General features: G+C 52.4%; 1 protein-coding gene across 4 annotated transcripts; it reads left to right on the forward strand.

Moving 5' to 3' along the window:
- Window positions 1–6,696: 6,696 nt before the first annotated feature.
- Fcgrt (Fc gamma receptor and transporter) lies at window positions 6,697–16,829 on the forward strand. Of its 4 annotated transcripts, none has more exons than XM_005001763.4 (7): window positions 6,697–6,838; window positions 7,127–7,214; window positions 7,543–7,797; window positions 7,889–8,164; window positions 15,351–15,620; window positions 16,272–16,388; window positions 16,536–16,829. In XM_005001763.4, the coding sequence occupies exons 2-7, from the start codon at window positions 7,139–7,141 to the stop codon at window positions 16,628–16,630; spliced, it is 1,089 nt and encodes a 362-aa protein (XP_005001820.1). In that variant the 5' UTR covers window positions 6,697–6,838; window positions 7,127–7,138; the 3' UTR covers window positions 16,631–16,829. The 4 variants fall into 4 exon arrangements, with proteins under 4 accessions (XP_005001820.1, XP_013003361.1, XP_063109171.1 ...); XM_013147907.3 differs by having other exon boundaries at window positions 7,546–7,797; XM_063253101.1 differs by lacking the exons at window positions 6,697–6,838; window positions 16,272–16,388.
- The last annotated feature ends 348 nt before the right edge of the window (window positions 16,830–17,177 follow it).

The raw sequence follows: 17,177 nt of genomic DNA on the forward strand, positions 1-17,177 counted from the left end.
AAAATATTAGTAACTTTATGTCCCTTTCTTTCACTTTGCTCTCTGTTACCTTGTACACTTTACCACCTTCCTCAGACCCTGATTCCTATTTTTGGTTGCCATCTCCTGGGCATCCTGCCTCAGTTCCTTTAATCAGCGCCAGGTCAGCCCAGCCCAGCCCCATCCTTGTCTCTCAGTTGTGACATTGTTTCCGAGTCATTGCTGTGATCAGCTTCTCGAATGGTGGAATCAATTCCATCTCAGAACCATCTTGTTTAACCTGTTGAACCCAAAACCCTTGCATCCAAAACTCTTGGATCCCCTTTTCTTATTTTTAAACTTTCCAGCCTTTATGAAAGGAAGAGCAACTGAGCCATATGAGAACTTGGCATGACCTGAACGGTTTAGATAGACTGAACCATAACCTTACTTTCCCTGGTGGCAGGGCCAGAGAGAACCCCCACAGAAATTTCCTGAAATAGTCTGACTGTCCAGCTGGGGATTTAGCTCAGTGGCATAAGTGCCTGCATTGCAAACGTGTAGTCGTGAGTTCAATCCGCAGTACAAAAATAAAAAAAATAGTCTGACCGTCCAGGTTAGTTTAATCTTTTGTTGTTGTTGTTGGGACCAGGGATTGAACTCGGGCTTGCCAGGCAGGCACTTAAGCTGTCGAGCTAAGTCCCCAGCCTACATATTGGTTTTAGATCTGCACTCATTTGCTCAGTGATACCCTGGTGTACATCTTACAAGCACCAGGCTTTGTTAGAGGACCTGATAATGGCTTTGCTGCCCTTACAGGTGCAGCAGGACAGTTTTAGGCAAAATTGCCCTCAAATCCACAGCTAAAACAAGTTCTGTTCCCACCCTCTCCCCAGGCTGTGGGTGACTGACCCAAAAGACAGCTGCTGCAAGGCCACCACCTGCACACATGAGGGGCCAAGGTCGGCACAGTCAAATCATCCCAGCCAGCGTGGCCCGTTTTATGTTGCCCTTAAAGCCTCTTTACACCATGTATTTACATTTTCAGAAGCCAGTTGTTGGACTATTAACTTAGTACCCTCCGTATGGCTTATATTTCTCCCACTAACTTGCAACAAGTGTGCTGCAAAATCTCCAACGGAGGCCAGATCAAGGGATCTCACCCTTGAGGGAAGTTTCCTCTGGGTGCTAGTGGCAGCTATTTTAATCTGCTCATAGCGGGCTGGGGATTTAGCTCATGGGGCTGGGTTTAGCTCAGCAGCATAAGCGCCTGCCTTGCAAGTGTGGGGTCTTGAGTTCAATCCCTGGTACCGATAAAAAGACAAAAAAAAAAAAAAAATCTGCTCATAGACTTGCAATTCAAAAGTAAGTTGATTACCCGTGGTGTCAAAGGCACCCTCTCCAAGCCGCACATCCTTGGTAAAGGCTGTGCTGTGAGCAGTACCAAGTGTGGCCTGCTCTGCACACAAATTCGAAGAAATGTCATCTCCATAACAGGTAAGCCCCAGACTTAAAAATGCTTTAGCTATTCTTCTCCAATTATTTGGGCTATGGCCTCTGACCCTAGGAACCCTGTTAAACCTATGGTTAAAAGGGCGGTGAACAGCCTGGTGTGGTGGCACATTGCTATAATCCCAGCGCTCAAGAGGCTGAGGCAGGAGGATCCTTGCAAGTTTGAGACCAACCTGGGCTACAAAGTGAGCTCAAAGCCAGCCTGAACTGCATAACAAGACCTTGTCTCAAAAAGACCATAAAAAATAAATAGATAGATGTAGGGAGCCGAGTGACAGGCATTGCTGCCTCGATCTCTCTCTCTCTCTCCCCTATGGGCACTGTGTCTGCCTACATTAACCATAATCCTCTTCTGCTTAAGTCACTTATCCGGATGTGATGGTAACCCTGTTGTATTCATCTGTTTAACCTCTTCCTGTCCCAGCTCCCACCCTTAGCCTATAAAAGGTGTGATTATTTTCTAAATAAACCGAAAGCTTGATCAGATTATTTCGACTTGCTTTCATCTCTTTTTGTCTCCCCCATGTCTTTTATTTAATCCCCGTTTCCCCTCCAGGAGTTCTAAACTTGTTGATCTGCAGGCCAGATCAGATAGATAGGGTAAGGGGACAATAGTGGTGTTCATTTTAATTCCTTTAGAGTCTTAAAATATACAGCTCATGAAGATGCACTGTTTGTTCAGGGTTACTTCGGACTCAAGTTCAGTAACTGGGTCGATGTGTCCAAAACTCTCCATAGACCCTCCTGCCCATCTAGCCTCCTCTAAGACCAATGCAAAGGAGGCAGAGAAAAGGGCTCCTTTTCCTCAAGGAGGTGTCAGCCTGCGATGCAGCCAAGCTTCTCTGAGCTGAAATGGTGGGAATCTCTGCTCATGGTTCAGTTAAAATTCATCAGACACTGCAAAATAAAAATCACCAGGAGACTCCCTCTGCCCCCCATCCTTCCTTGCCTAACAATGAAATCAGAGAGGGGGCTGGGGATTTAGCTCAGTGGCATAAGCGCCTGCCTTGCAAGCAGGCAGTCGTGAGTTCGATAAAAAAGGAAAAAGACAAAAAAAAAAGAAGAAGAACGTGTTTGTCCCATCTTTTAGTACTTGCTAAATCCTATACACCTCTCCCTCTCTCACCCTAAGGAGCCAGCTTTTCTCCCTCTCTCGTCCCCTCACCTGCTATTTCTTTTTCTTTTTTCTTTTTCAGTTTGTATCGGTACCAGGGATCGAACTCACGACCGCCTGCTTGCAAGGCATTGAAAGGCAGGCGCTTATGCCGCTGAGCTAAATCCCCAGCCCCTCGCCTGCTATTTCTTACCTGGGTCCCTGTTTGGGTGCCACATGTCAGGTTCGTGAGATCGCTCTACGTTCCCAGGAGGAGGAATAACGAGAGGATGAAAATAATAAAGATAGAGACAGAAAGCTGGGGCCAGAAGGAGCCCTGCCTCCAGATGGGAGAGGGAGACTGCTCACCACCACAAATGCGTGTATATATACATTTGTCTCGTGCTGCCCTTTTGCTAACTAGCTCTTGCCTCATGCCCTGTGCTCTCCGGGCTGGAGCACCTGTTCACCTCCGGTGCTTCGTTCCCCTCGGGTGTTCCTCAGGTGCTCTGTGCTTTTGGCTCCACAGGTGTGGATGATCACTAGCTTAGCAGCTCCCAACAGTTTAGTCATACCCAGAGCAGGGCAGGTCATGGTTGCATCCTGCGTACCATGGCTCCAGGCCTAGGGCAGTGGGTCATGCAATGTCACATTATAGCCAGGCTGGCCAGCAGGGCTGGCTGCAGTCCACGGTGAGCCATTATAATAGCAACGTTTCGGGCCTGGTAATGGACCCTGTAGATGTGATGTGGGTGCCACACCCCCGTTATGTTATAGCTGCCGGGTCAAGTCCTTTATGTAAAATGGTACAGCAGGATGTGGTGGTACATGCTTAGAATCGCAGCCTTCCAGAGGATAGCAGTGAGTTCAAGACCAGTCTGGACTACACAATAAGAGATCCTGCCTCAAAAAAATAAACAAAACAAGGTCGGGTGTAGTAGCATGTCCCTGTAGTTCTAGCACTTGGGGGGCTGAAGCAGGAAGATTGCCAGGAGTTCAAAGCCAGTCCAGGCTACATGGCTCAAGGCTAACCTGAACTACATAGCATGATCCTGTCTCAAAAATAAAATAAAAAAATACAGGGGCTGGGGATTTAGCTCAGTGGCTAAAGTGCCTGCCTGTTAAGTGCAAGGTCATGAGTTCGATCCCCAGTACCAATAAAAAAAAAAAAAACCAGTATCTGTGTGTCACCTTCTATCTAGATGGCTTGTAGCACCCAATACAATGTAAATGCTATGTAAATAGTTGTTACATTGCACTAAAAAAAATCTGTATATTTTCGGTTCAGTACAGATACAGTTTTATTCTCCAAATAAAGTATACTTGTTCATTGTCCACTTCTTGGGAGAGAAAAAAAAAAGTATACTTGTGTGGGTAGCAGCGCTCATCTGACTTTTCCCAGAGTTGACTGCTGAGGGGGACTGAGTCTGTGTGTGTTTCAGCACCCCTACAGCGAGTCCAGCATTGCTGAGCCCTGGTGTAGGTCCTGGGTCTATTTCCACTTACTATTGTTTTGTGCTGGAATGGAACCCAGAGCCTCATGCATGCTAGGCAAGTTCTCTACCACGTAGCAGGCCTCTGTTAGATTTATTTTTTTCTGTCTTTTTGAGTGTGTGGTTCAAGCCGCCCTTGAGCTCACTTTGTAGCCCAGGTTGGTCTCAAACTTGCAAGAATCCTCCTGCCTAAAGCTCCCAAGTGCTGGGATGATAGATGTGCGCCACCACACCCAGCTCCTCTGTTATATTTTATAACCTATTATTTGTTTCCAGGTGGGTACGGACTGCAGAGCCCCACAGTAGGACAGCCAGACCCATCACGAGCCACCCCGAAGGCCCTGTGGGGACCTGGACAGCCACCTGGCCTGGTAGAGAGGAGGTGCTAAGAGGAGCAGGTGCCACACCTGACACCCTTACTAGAAGCCCGGTGCCCCTGGTCAAACCTTGGCTCCCCAAGCCCTCTCTAGTGAGATGCAGGTACAATTACTTAGTTTTCTCATCTCTCTCTCTCTCTCTCTCTCTCTCTCTCTCTCTCTCTCTCTCTCTGTGTGTGTGTGTGTGTGTGTGTCTCTCTCTCTGTCTCTCTCTCTCGTACCAGGGATTGAACTCATGAACTTGCATTTGCCAGGCAGTCGGAGCTAAATCCCAGCTCAAGATAGGGACAACTATTGTCCCCATTTTTTCAGAGACCGTGGCTGTGATCCCAGCACTCCAGAGGCTGAGGCAGGAAGATAGCCACAAGTTTAAGGCCAACCTGCGCTACATAATGAGTTCAAGGCCAGCCCAAGCTACAAAGCAAGACCCTCTTCAAAAGAAAAAACCTGGGGCTGGGGATTTAGCTCAGCGGCACAAGCACCTGCCTTGCAAGCAGGCGGTCGTGAGTTCGATCCCCGGTACCGGCAAAAAGAAAAAGGCTGGAGATATGGCTCAGTGTGAAGATAAGTGCAGGGGTTCGATCCTCAGTACCAAACACAAACTGAGGCTCAGAGGAGAGGGCGGGAGGAGTTTGGACTGTCGCCACTCGGGTGTGATGATCTCCCATGGCCACTGGGTGGCGCTGCGTGCAGGTGCAGAGACGGGTGCAGGTTCAGCGCTGCCCGGCGCTCTCCGCACAGACAACACCCGCTCGCGCCAGCTTCCGGGCTGACGCGGTTCGATCACAAGGAATCGGCGCTGGTGCGAGGCTCTACTTGAGCCTCCTTGAGGTCACACAGGGAGCCCTCCCGACGTGGTCATTTTGCAGGAGACCTGCGGGGAGGTTCTGGGGGAGCCCAAGTGAAAGCCTAGGGCGTCCTCACTGCCTGGGACCCCAGGCCCCGGCACCCAGTGGGGATTCCTGGTGTCTGACAAGAAGCCTCTCGAGGCCTTTGCACCTTTTCACTGTTTTGTTTTTTGTTTTTGAGACAAGGACTCGCTGTGTACCCGAGGGGACATGGACCTTGCTGTCTTGCCTGCTCTCCCAGCATCCCAAGTGCTGGGTCCAAGGGCCCTCGCCACCACACCGGGCTCCTTTCTGTGTGTGTCTTGACTCAGGGCTAATTGTTTCTTTCCGCCTGTGTTTCCGACCTAATCATGTCCTATTTCACTGTCTCCCTGCCTTCCACCCACTCCTTGAACCCAGGGTCTTACCCCTGAGCTAAATCCCCAGCCTTTTTTATGTTTTTGTTTTGAGACAAGGTCTCACTAAGTCTCCAAATTGCTCAGAGGAGGCTGGAATTTTCAACCCTCCTGCCCCAGCCTCTCTGCATGCGAGGGATTATAGGCCTGCACCACCCACCGTGTTGTTTCTGTTTCCTTACCTGTCCACCTGCCCAGCTGTCTGTGAGTCTTACCTGGGGAGGTCAGCGGTGGGTAGGATCTGGGGGGAGGGTCTGATGATAAAGAGAACCCAAAGGTAGTCTGGGGACCCCATATTGGCAGGAAGGGAGAACTGGCTGAATACAGGGAGAGTGCCGCAAGGTGGCCCAGGGATGGATGAGTCACAGTGGTGGTTCCAGCCCCTTCTAGTTCATTTACAGGCTCCCTGAGGAGGAGGACGCTGCCCGGGAGAATAGAGACAGCCAGGGAGAATAGAGACAGCTCCTGGCGGCAGGGTCTCCATGTGCTTGGGGTGGGTGAGACCATCAGAGACCCAGCCCTGCGTCGGTCAGAGGCCATCAGAAGCCCTGCTATAGCCCTGCAGGACCAGGTTCCTGCACTGGCTCCAGGGCTCGCAGCACGGAGGCTAGGGGTTCCATGGGTGCTGGAGAGTCTTTAAAGTGGGACACACCTCAGAATTATGTAAAAGGAGCCAAGTGTAGTGGTTGCACCCTCAATCCGGAACTGGGGAGGCTCAGACACAAGGTTTGCCTTGGGTTCCAAGCCAGCCTACACTGCATAGTGAGACCCTTTCTGAAAACCAAACAAACAAAAGAGTTAAATGCTAAATAGGGCAACTGGCCGCAGAAGTGAGGTGCAGTGAGGCGCACGGGTGGCCCTAGGAGTTCCTGGTAAAGTTAGGCCAGGACTCCGGAGGTCTGCGCTCAGCCCAGGAGCGATGGAGCAGGCTCCAAGGGAGACACAGGCAGGGAAAACGCCCCCAGAAAGGCTGGGCCTTGGGTCTGGGGTGTGCCCTGCGGCTGGGGGTGGGCCCCTGTGCCGGGAGGGAGTCGGGAGCAGCCGCCTACAGGATGTAAGAGAGGAACTGGGGTCTCCAGTCACGGGAGCGCCGGGGCTGCGGGCGGCGAGGACCTGGCTGTGCGCGCGGTCGCTGGACGATCGCTGGACGCTGGACGCAGGGGTGAGGGGGGAGGCCGGCCCGGATTCCTGGGGCCGAGGACGGAGGGGAAGGGTGGGCAGAACAACGGGAAGTGAATTTGGGCCTATCCAAGGTCTGTAATTAATTAACCCAACCGGATCAAATTAGGGGGTGAAAGTTCGTTGAGCAGGAGGGCATTGTTGTCAGTCCGGCCTGGACCCCCCAAACCTGGGGTCCCGCGTCCCGTCCCGGCTGGGCTGCGTCCCGGGCCAGCGAGGGGAAGGGGTGGGGCGGGTGCCCGAGCCAAGTCACGTGTGCTTCCCGCCCCAGGTCGCCCTCAGCATGGGGGAGCCCGGGCCTCCTCGGCCCTGGGCGCTTGGTCTCCTGCTTCTGCTCCTGCCTCAGACCTGGGGCGCAGGTGAGCGGCGGCGGGGAACGGGGTGCGGGCTGCAGGGCGCTGGGCATGGGGCACAAGGGACCCGGCCTGGCCAGGAGGCGACTCCAAGTTTCCCCAGCCCAGCGCCCAGGTGGTGGCTCCTCTGCGCAGTCCTCTCTCGGACCGTGTCCGGAAGCCACCAGTCCCTTCTCGGGGTCCCTGTGTCCCTGTCCCCTCTCTATGTCCCTGTCCCCTCTCAGGGTCCCTGTCCCTCTCTCTCAAGTCAGTTCCCCTTCCTGGCTGAAGTCCAGTCTCTCAGGCTGTGTGTCCCCCACCTCGCTGACCGTGTCCACCCTCATGTGTTCCCCAGCAGAGAACCACCTGTCCCTCCTGTACCACCTCACGGCAGTCTCATCGCCCGCCACGGGGTCACCTGCCTTCTGGGTGTCAGGCTGGCTGGGGCCGCAGCAGTACCTGAGCTACAGCAGCCTGCGCAGGGAGGCCGAGCCCTGTGGGGCCTGGGTCTGGGAAACCCAGGTGTCCTGGTACTGGGAAATGGAGACCACCGACCTGAAGAACAAGGAGAGCCTCTTTCTGGAGGCTCTCAAAGCCCTGGGGGGAAAAGGTGGGGCGGGTCCTGGGGCTGAGGGCAGAGGCAGGGCTGGGGTCTGAGGCCACCGTGCCCCTCACCCTCTGCCCTGTCCTGGGCACCCCAGGTCCCTACACCCTGCAGGGCATCCTGGGCTGTGAGCTCAGCCCTGATAACAGCTCGGTGCCCACCGCCCTGTTTGCGCTGAACGGGGAGGACTTCATGGAGTTCCACCCTGAGAACGGCAGCTGGACTGGAGACTGGCCCGAGGCCCTGAGCATCAGCAAGCAGTGGGAGAAGAAGGCAGAGGTGGTGAGCAAGGAGAAGACCTTCCTGCTCAGCTCTTGCCCTCAGCGGCTGCTGGACCACCTGGAGCGGAGCCGCAGGAACCTGGAGTGGAAGGGTGAGTGCCCTCCGCTTGGGCTTAGTTTGATATTTGGAGACAGGGTCTCCTTATGTAATCCATGTCGGCCTCGAGCTCCCTACGGAGCCCGGGCTGCCCTCCACCGCGAGGTGATTCTCCTGCCTCGGTCTCCCCAGTGCTGGGAGGACAGCGGCTGTGTTGTCTCCATCCTCCCTCCCCCTCACCTCAGGTACCCCCAGCAGAGGAGACCTGCACATTCTTGGACACCTCTGTTTACCTAAAGCTGTTGCCTGTCCTTGGCCTGGGTGTCCCAGGACGAAGTCCCAGCTCCTTGCCTTAATGTCTTACCCCACCCAGCATGGTCACTACCTGCCCAGTGGCTGTGCCTCAGCCCCAGGACATACCTGACCACTGGCTGCAGGCCCTATCCCTGCCCTGAGCCCATGCAAGCCCCCTTGCCTCTCTCCTGGCATCTTCCTCCTCCTTAGGGGCCCTGCCTGGGTGTCACCCCCTCCGGAAGCTCTCCCACCTTGAGCAGCAGCCCCCCACTTCAGCACAGGGGGCTCACTGGGTTCTGGGTAGAGAGACAAGGGCACCTGTGTCCCCTCCCCCTCTGCTGCTGGTAAGGTGTCCCATGTATTCACTCTAACTGCCACAAAAGAGGGGACTCAGGCAAGTGGTTTTCTTTTTTACTTATGGAAATTTTCAAGCTCATTTAATTAGAGGGAATGAGGATTTTGAGACAGGGTCTTGTTGTGTAGCCCAAACTGGCTTTGAATTCATAGCAATCCTCCTGCCTCAGCCTCTAAAAGTGCTGGGATTATGGGTGTGCACCACCATGCCCAGCTAATGTCATTTCTGTGACTCAATAATTAGCAACACACTGGGCATAGTGGTGCATGCCTGTAATCCCATCACCTAGGAGGCTGAGGCAGGAGGATTGCTGTGAGTTTAAGACAGCCTGAACTACATGGCAAGACCTTGTCTCAAAAAACAAACTAAAGGGCCGGGGATTTAGCTCAGTGGCTTAAGCATCTGCTTGGCAAGTGTAAGGTTGTGAGTTCAATCCCCAGTACAAAAGAAAACAAAAACTAAAGGGGCCAGGGATTAGTTCAGCACCTTAGGCACCTGCCTAGCAAGTGCAAGTGATGAGTTCAATCCAAAAAAAAACAAAGAAAGAAAAATATATGTATCAACCACAGTGTTTCTTGTTGGTCAATACTGCCTCTTACTTCCTCAAATTAAACTTTGGCAGTTTTACACATAGAATATTTCCTATATTAATGCATCAACGTTACCTAGGTGTGGTGGCACACGCCAATGGTTTCAGCGTTCTGGGAGGCTGAGGCAGGAAAATCACAATGCCAAACCCAGCCTGGACAATTTAGCAATTCAGTGAGACCCTGTCCCAAAATAAAAATAACAAAGTACTGGGGAGTTCGATGTGGTGGCTCACACTGTAATGCCAGCACTTTAGAGGTTGAGGCAGGAGGACTGGAGAGAACTCAAGGCCAGCCTGGATTACACAGCAAGACCCTGTCTCAAATCATCATCATGATGGAACAAGAGAGCAGGAGAGGCAGGCTCAGTGCAGAGCCCTAGGTTCAGTCCCCAATACTGAAAACAAAACGAAAATCTGGAGCAGGTCACTCTGTCAGGCTAGAGAGAACGCTAGAGAGAACCCTGGAACTGCCCAGTTCCTGTTTGCCGTCTCGATTGTAAGCGCTTTCTGAATTTCACCCACCAAGGTCCACAGATTGCCCATTGCCCATCTTTCCCTGTCTTTCTCCTTTTTTTCTCTTTTCTTTTGTTTTGTTGTTTGGCTTTTAGAGACAGGTTCTCACTGTGTAGTTCAGGTTGGCCTTGAATTCTCTGTGTAGCTCAGGCTGCTCTCAGACTCAAAGCCATCCTCCTGTCTCAGCCTCCTGAGGACCTGGAGGACTGCGTCATCTTCTTATAGTTCAGTTTTGAGAGCCTTTGTGTTTTGGAGCCAGTCCTTTGTCAGACAGTGTCTCGCAGCCTCCGTTCCGGGCAGAGCTTCCCCTCTTCCTAGCTTTCACAAAGCAGAAGTCTGCAAGGGGAGTGAAGTCCAAGCCCCATTCTCTCTCAGGACCGTGTTTCTGGCGGGATGTGTCAGCTGTCACCACCAAGCCTGAGTCAACCATACCTAACGGGTTTGCATTTTATATTTAGGTTCATGCTTTGACTTGAGTAATTTTTTTTTTTTTTTTTTTTTTTTTTGGTACCAGGGATTGATGATCTTGTGCTTGCCAGGCAGGCACTTAAGCCACTGAGCTATATCCCCAGCCCGACTTGAGTAATTTTTGTGATTAGGAATATCCTCCTTCTCTCTCTCTCTCTCTTTCTCTCATACCAGGACTCGAACTCAGGACCTCACACTTACCAGCTGCACCTCTGAGCTGCATCTCCACCCTCCTCTCTCCTTTCTTTTGTAGGTGTTTGCTCCATTGGCTCTTGCCCAGGCCAGGTTTTACCCATTGTCTGTCTGTGAGGTACAATGTGGTCCTCTTTCTGTTCTGTAAAGTGGCAGCTTCGTCTTTTCTAGATTCGATTGTGGCTAAGACAATGATTTTTTGTTTTGTTCTGGTTTGATTTTTTTTTTAAAGCAAAGTCTCTCTCTCTTTTTTTTTGGATTCCTGAGTTCAGTTCCTTACACTTGCCAGGCAGGCACTGGGCCACTGAACTTTATCCTCAGCCCAAAAGCAGGTCTCTTACTATACAGCCCAGATTGTCCTTGAACTTATGGTGATCTTCCTGCCTCGGTCTCAAGAGTGCTGGGATTACAGTCACGTGTCTCCATGCCCGTGATTATCCAGAATCTGAGTCATCATCTGTCAACCTCTCAAGGGATTCTTGAGTTTTATCTTGTCTAAGTATTATTGTGAACTCATAGGTACTATCCTTTGTTTTATTATGGAGATAACGTCTACCCACATTGGTCTGGAACCCCAGGGCTTAAGCGATCCTCCTGCCTCAGCCTCTCCAAGTGCCAACTCCCCAGGTTCCTAGAGGTCTTGTGTCTTTCATGCTCTTTGCTGTGGTTTCTCACTTGCACTTTACCCCATTCACATCTGGAAGTCGGGGCACATTTCCAAATAGCCAGGGGCACCCCCCTCGAGCCTGCAGTGGCTTCCCCAGTATCCAAGAATAAACCCCAGGGCTGCTCCGGAGTCTGCAGGGCTGGGCACCAGGCTGAGCCGCCTGCTCCTCTCTCCCCTCCTCCCAGCGCCAGCGCTGCCCTCCTGGCCTTGGCTGTTGCTCTTCCAGCTGCAGGGGACCTGCGCTTGGGGTCCCAGCCTGGCCGGATCCCACCCAGCTTCATCTTCAGTGTTGGACGTGGCCACCCTCAGGGCCCTGCCCAGCCTGACTGTCTGGGCCAAGTACTCCCCACCCACCCGTCAGGGTTGCTCGGGCCACTTTTTAAATTTATTTTATACAGTGCTTTTTTTTTTTTTTTTTTTTTTTTTTGTCTTTTTGAGACAGGGTCTCTATGCAGTTCAGGCTGGCCTTGATCTCACTTTGTAGCCCAGGCTGGTCTCGAACTCGCAACCATCCTCCCACCTCAGCCTCCTGAGTGCTGGGATTATAGGCGTGAGCCACCACGCTTGGCTGGCTGTGGGACATTTGAGCTGTTTCCAAGATTTAGCTATTACAAACTGTCCTTCTTTTTTTTATTTTGAGACAGAGTCTTGCTAAATTGGCCAGGCTGAGTGATCAGTCCTCCAGCCTCAGCCGAGCATAGAGTGCTGGGATTAGAAGGGTGAACCACTATGCCTGGCTTCCTATGAATATGCTCATACTTTTTTTTGGTTTTCGCTTTTGAAGTGGGTTGTCACTGTGGTGCTCAGGATGTCTGGCCTTGAACTTCAGGGCTCAAATGATCCCCCTGCCTCAGCCTCCCGAGTGCCTGGAGCTATAGACAAGTGCCATGACTCCCAGCTCTATGTGTCTGTTCTCTGAATTTCCATTTATTCTTAGGAAATGCATATACATGGAATCAGTGAGCTGTGGGGAAGGAAATAATACAATCAGCTTTAGCAGTTTGTGCTGTTTCCTCCTAGCAGCTATGTGGAATTACAGTCATTCCAGACTTGCCAGAAATGGATTCTTTTAAAATCTTTCATGTTACCTGGTCTAATGAGTATGTAGTACAACCTCCTGATTTCAGTTTTCATTGTTTGACAACACATTTATATTCTTGGCTGCCTGCGTGAGTGCTGGCTTTTTTTTTTAAACCCGGTTTTTAAAAATTGGAACTTTCATCAGTGTGGTGGTGCATGCTTGTAATTCCAGCACTTGGGAGGCTGAGGCAGGAGGAACTCTATGAGTTTGAAGCGAAGCTGGGCTACGTAATGAGACCCTGTCTCCAAAACAAAACAAAACAAAAGAAAACACCAAGAAACCAGTACTGGGCACAGTGCGTTATATAGCAGATTTCTAGAGCTTTTGCATCTTGGTATCTGCAACTCCATCCTCACCATGTAGTGACTGTTTCTCCGTCCTGCAGTGTGTGGTGACCCCATTCTACTTTCTGTCCCTCGAGTCTGGTGCTGTAGACCACGTCTGCAAGTAGAGCTGCGTGGAACTGGCCCTTCTGTGACCGGCTTCTTTCCCTGAGTGTAACCTCCTTAGGCCTCCGACCCTGTTACAGGCCATAGCAGTTCTTTTTGCATTTCTGTGTTTTGCAGGACCAAGGATTGAACCCCCAGCCTTTGCCCTGAGCCATATCCCTAGCCTTTTACATTTTTTATTTTGAGATGGGGGCTCTCTGAGTTGCTGACTTGCCCGGGGTGAGCAGGCATTTGTGATCCTCCTGCTTCAGCCTCCCAGAATGCGGGGATCAAGGCCTGTGTGCCTCTCCCCCTTGGATTTAATAGTGCAGGCCCTGAGCTTCCTTTCCCATTCATCTGCCACTGGTCGAGGCTGTGTTCCCTCTGCGCTGACACCAGTGAGGCCACAGTCCACGCACAGCCACTGTCTACTGGACAGCCTGATCTCAGCTTGGGGAACAAAGACTCCTAATGCAATACTGGGTGCTGGACAGAGCAAGCTTTCCCTCTGCAGGAGGAAACTGCATACCCCCAGGCCCTTTTACCTCAGGCCAACACTGAGTGAGCGGTGTGGTATCAGGGCTGATGCTGGCTTGCGATCTTCAAATCTTCTGTTAGTTTCTGATAGCAGCCGCCTCACTGGGCAGGGGCTGTGTCTCATGGTGCTGGTTTCTCTCCCTGATAACGAGTGACCTGAGTGTCTTTGATATGCCTGCTGGTTGGTTGCATGATTTCTCAAGGGAAAATGTCTGTCTGAGTCCCTTGCCCATCTTTATTTAGTTTTTTTTTTTTTAATTTAGTTTTTGTTGTTGTTTTCACTTGTGAGCCTTTAATTAGTTCATTAGTTAATTTAGGATTTTGTTGTTTTTGTTTTGTGGTCCTGGGATGGAACAGAGGACCTTGTGCATGCTAGGCCCACGCTCTACCGTTGAGCTACATCAGCAATTTGGGGGTTTTGAGACAGGGTCTCTCTATGTAGTCCAGGCTGGACTTGGACTCTCCCTGTAGCCTAGGGCCTCAAACTCAAGATACTCCTGAGCCAGGCGTGGTGGCACATGTCTCTAATCCTAGCACTTGGGAGGCTGAGGCAGGAGGATCACTGCAAATTCGAAGTCAGCCTGGGCTACAGAGTGAGGTCAAGGATAGCCTGATCTGCATAGTGAAGCCCTGCCTCAAGCAAAATCAAACAAATCAAAACAAAAAACTGGCTCAGCCTTCCTTGGTCCTTGGATCACAGATGTGAGTCACCACGCCTGGCTTTGGTTTATTTCTGGGTTTTCAGCCACTTTGAGAATCCAGTGAAAGCTAAGGGAAGATCCCAGATAATACAAACACCTACAAAATTGTGCACATAAATGCAAAGCCTCTCCACCCCACTGAAACCCATCCCGGCAGTCTATGTTCACAACTCGTGGTAAGACAGGGTGTGCGTGTGGGTGGGAATTAGTCATTAAAATTTGTGTTAAATCAGAAACCGCCATACAGAACATTATCCCTGGTCCCCTATTTATTTAGACAAGGTCTCACCTAATAGCCCAGACTGGCCTCAAACTTGTTGCAGTCCACCTGCCTCATCCTCCCAAGCGCTGGGATTATAGGTCCCTGCCACCTAACTCAGTTATGTAATTCTTTTTAATGTTTTTGGTTCCTAGTGTCTCACTAAGCAGAAAGAATAGGCGAATTTTCTGTGTTTAGATTCAGCCCAGACTGAAAACACTGTGCTCTGGAGACAAAAGTCCTGAGAGCTGACAGGCAGGCCTGGCGGTGTTCGCCCCTAGTCCCAGGACTTGGGAGGCTGAGGCAGGAGAATTGCTGCTACATAGACACTGACTGGCTCAAAAGTCAAACATGATGTGGTGGTGAACACAGCACAGAGCAGAGCCAGTGCTTCCTGGAAAGCAGCAGGGACAGGAAAAGGATACAAGGCTGATGTGCAGGCACCACCCTGACCTCAGCCCAGCTTCCAAGGCCACACAGGCACTCTGGAAGGCAGGACAGGCCGCCTTTCCCAAGAATTGCTGAACTGCTCTTCTGCTGAGCCCGCAGCTCTGCCTCTGCCAGGATGGGAGCTGCGTGCCCCACCCTTGGGCCTCCCAGGGAACGCCCGGCCGTGCCTGACTGCTGCTCAAATCCCTTTGGCCTAGTTTTGAGGGAAGCACTGGGACTGAAGCCAGAGCCTTCTGACCATGCTGGTGTCCTGCTGCTGGGCTGCAGCCCAGCCTTCTCCAAGTGGGTTTATTTTAAGACATAGCCTTGCAAAAAAAAAAAAAAAAAAAAAAAGACATAGCCTTGCTAGGTTGCCCAGGCAGGACTTGAAGCCCTCCTGCCTCAGCCTCCTGAGTACCTAGAATTGCAAGCAACTGTTACCACACCTGGCTTGCTGTTAATTTATAGAAGGGGGCAGAGGTTGAGAGACAGGGTCAGGCTATGTTTCAAACTGGTCTTGAAGTCAGTTTATAACCCTGACTGGTTTGAACTGGGGGTCTTCTCCCTCAGCCTCCCCACCTAGTGTAATGACAGGCGTGCGCCAGGCACCTGGTCCTCCCCTTTTTTTACCACTACAGTCTCCAGACTCAGAGCATTTCAGAGCACAGGATGGTGGTAGGCAGTGAGCCCGGCTCACCCTGGGCTCAGCCCCCGTCCTGTCCCCGCAGAGCCGCCCTCCATGCGCCTGAAGGCCCGGCCTGGCGATGCCGGCTTCTCCGTGCTCACCTGCAGCGCCTTCTCCTTCTACCCCCCGGAGCTGCAGCTACGTTTCCTCCACAACGGGCTGGCAGCCGGCACCGGCGAGGGCGGCTTCGGCCCCAACGGCGACGGCTCCTTCCACGCGTGGTCGTCACTCACGGTGCAGCGGGGGGATGAGCACAACTACCGCTGCCTGGTACAGCACGCGGGGCTACCGCAACCGCTCTCCGTGGAGCTGGGTGAGCCGGGGACGTCCCAATCCTGAGTGTCCCTGTGTCCGCTGCCTGCTGATGCTGGTGTCCCAGAGTCTGGCGGCCTCTGTTCTGCTGAACCTGTCCACGGGGACTTGGCACCTGCTGGCCCGTTTCCTCCTCCTGCTGCCGCTGCTGCTGCTGCTGCTCTCCAGGGCGTCTGACTCTTGCTTTAAGACTGATCACCTCCAGCCTTGCCATTCTGGGGTCCCTGTGTCTACCCCACCTCCGAGAGCTGGAAACCACCCACCCACTGCTTCAGGTCCCTGGTCAGGGAGACCGACCTCTCCAACCTCTCCTGGCTTTAGCTAGTTTTGTTTCTTATTCTATTCTATTTTCTTTCTTTCTTTCTTTCTTTCTTTCTTTCTTTCTTTCTTTCTTTCTTTTTTTTTTGAGACTCACTGTACAATAGTCCAGGGTGTCTCAAGCTGGTGGCAATCATTCTGCCTCAGCCTCCGAGTGCTAGGATGACAGGCATGCACCACCGCACCCGGGTGCTATGGCTGGTTCTCAACACCCAGCCAGGCCCAAGGTGTCACCTGGGGATCTCGGAGGTTGGGCGGGACCAGGAACCCCCACTTCCAGTCCTCCAGGGTGGATGGAGGGCTGGACACATCCCTGGGCGTTCTCTGGCCGCAGAGTCACCTGCCGGGTCCTCGGTGCCCATAGTGGGGATAGTCCTGGGCTTCCTGCTGCTCATTGCCACCGCCGCGGGAGGAGTTCTGCTGTGGCGGAGGATGAGGAGCGGGCTGCCAGGTGAGGACCTGGGCGGGGTGCCTCGGCGGGAGGGGACCGAGCCCAGAAAACTAGGCTCAGGAGCTGGAGGCCAGAGGCCGGGGGAGGTGGGCGCGGATGCGCACGCAGCAGTGCGCAGGCCGCAGCCCCGGTGCCTTCTCTCTGCAGCACCCTGGATCTCCCTCCGCGGTGACGACGTTGGGTCGCTGCTGCCCGGGCCGCTCCAGGAGCCCGACTCTCCAGACGCCAGAGGCACCGCCTGAAGGCCCCGCTGGGCTGCTGCTGGCCCTTGTGTTCGCGTGTCTGCTGTGAGACTCCTGGAATCCTGGATCTCTGAGCCTCCAGAACAAATGTTGGACCCCAGGTCCCCGCACAGCCCTCCTCCTGGGCTCTGCCTCAGTGTCCCCCCTGACATCTCTGGCCTTTGTCCACCTCACATATAAACACGAGTTTGGGCCCGAATCCATGTGTCCTCAAATCCTTTTTAGTCTGCTGGCGGGGAGGTAGCAGATGGGTGGAGGGGGTGCAAGAGTGGTGCAACCCTTAGCTAATCCAGTTGGCTCCTGTGCCTAAAGAGGTGTCTGTGAAAGAATGTGCCTTTTTGCTGTTTTTTTTTTTTTTTTTTTTTTTTTTTTGGTCTTTTTTGGTACCAGGGATCGAACTCATGACTGCCTGCTTGCAAGGCAGGCGCTTACGCCGCTGAGCTAAATCCCCAACCCCAGCTTTTTGGTTTTTTGAGACAGGGTCTCACTGTGTAGTTCAGGCTGGCTTTGGACTGACTATGTAAGCCAGGCTGGTCTGGAACTCATA

The sequence above is a fragment of the Cavia porcellus genome, unplaced genomic scaffold, assembly GCF_034190915.1.
Source record: "Cavia porcellus strain 051 isolate PalLab524CR breed Dunkin Hartley unplaced genomic scaffold, mCavPor4.1 scaffold_7, whole genome shotgun sequence".
NCBI lineage: Eukaryota > Metazoa > Chordata > Mammalia > Rodentia > Caviidae > Cavia > Cavia porcellus.

Bases quoted from the DNA above. Each gene is read 5' to 3' on its own strand.
- Fcgrt (XM_005001763.4), top strand. From the start codon at position 7,139: ATGGGGGAGCCCGGGCCTCCTCGGCCCTGGGCGCTTGGTCTCCTGCTT. The intron at 15,621-16,271 runs GTGAGCCGGGGA...CTCTGGCCGCAG, and splicing joins ACCGCTCTCCGTGGAGCTGG to AGTCACCTGCCGGGTCCTCG. The intron at 16,389-16,535 runs GTGAGGACCTGG...TTCTCTCTGCAG, and splicing joins GATGAGGAGCGGGCTGCCAG to CACCCTGGATCTCCCTCCGC.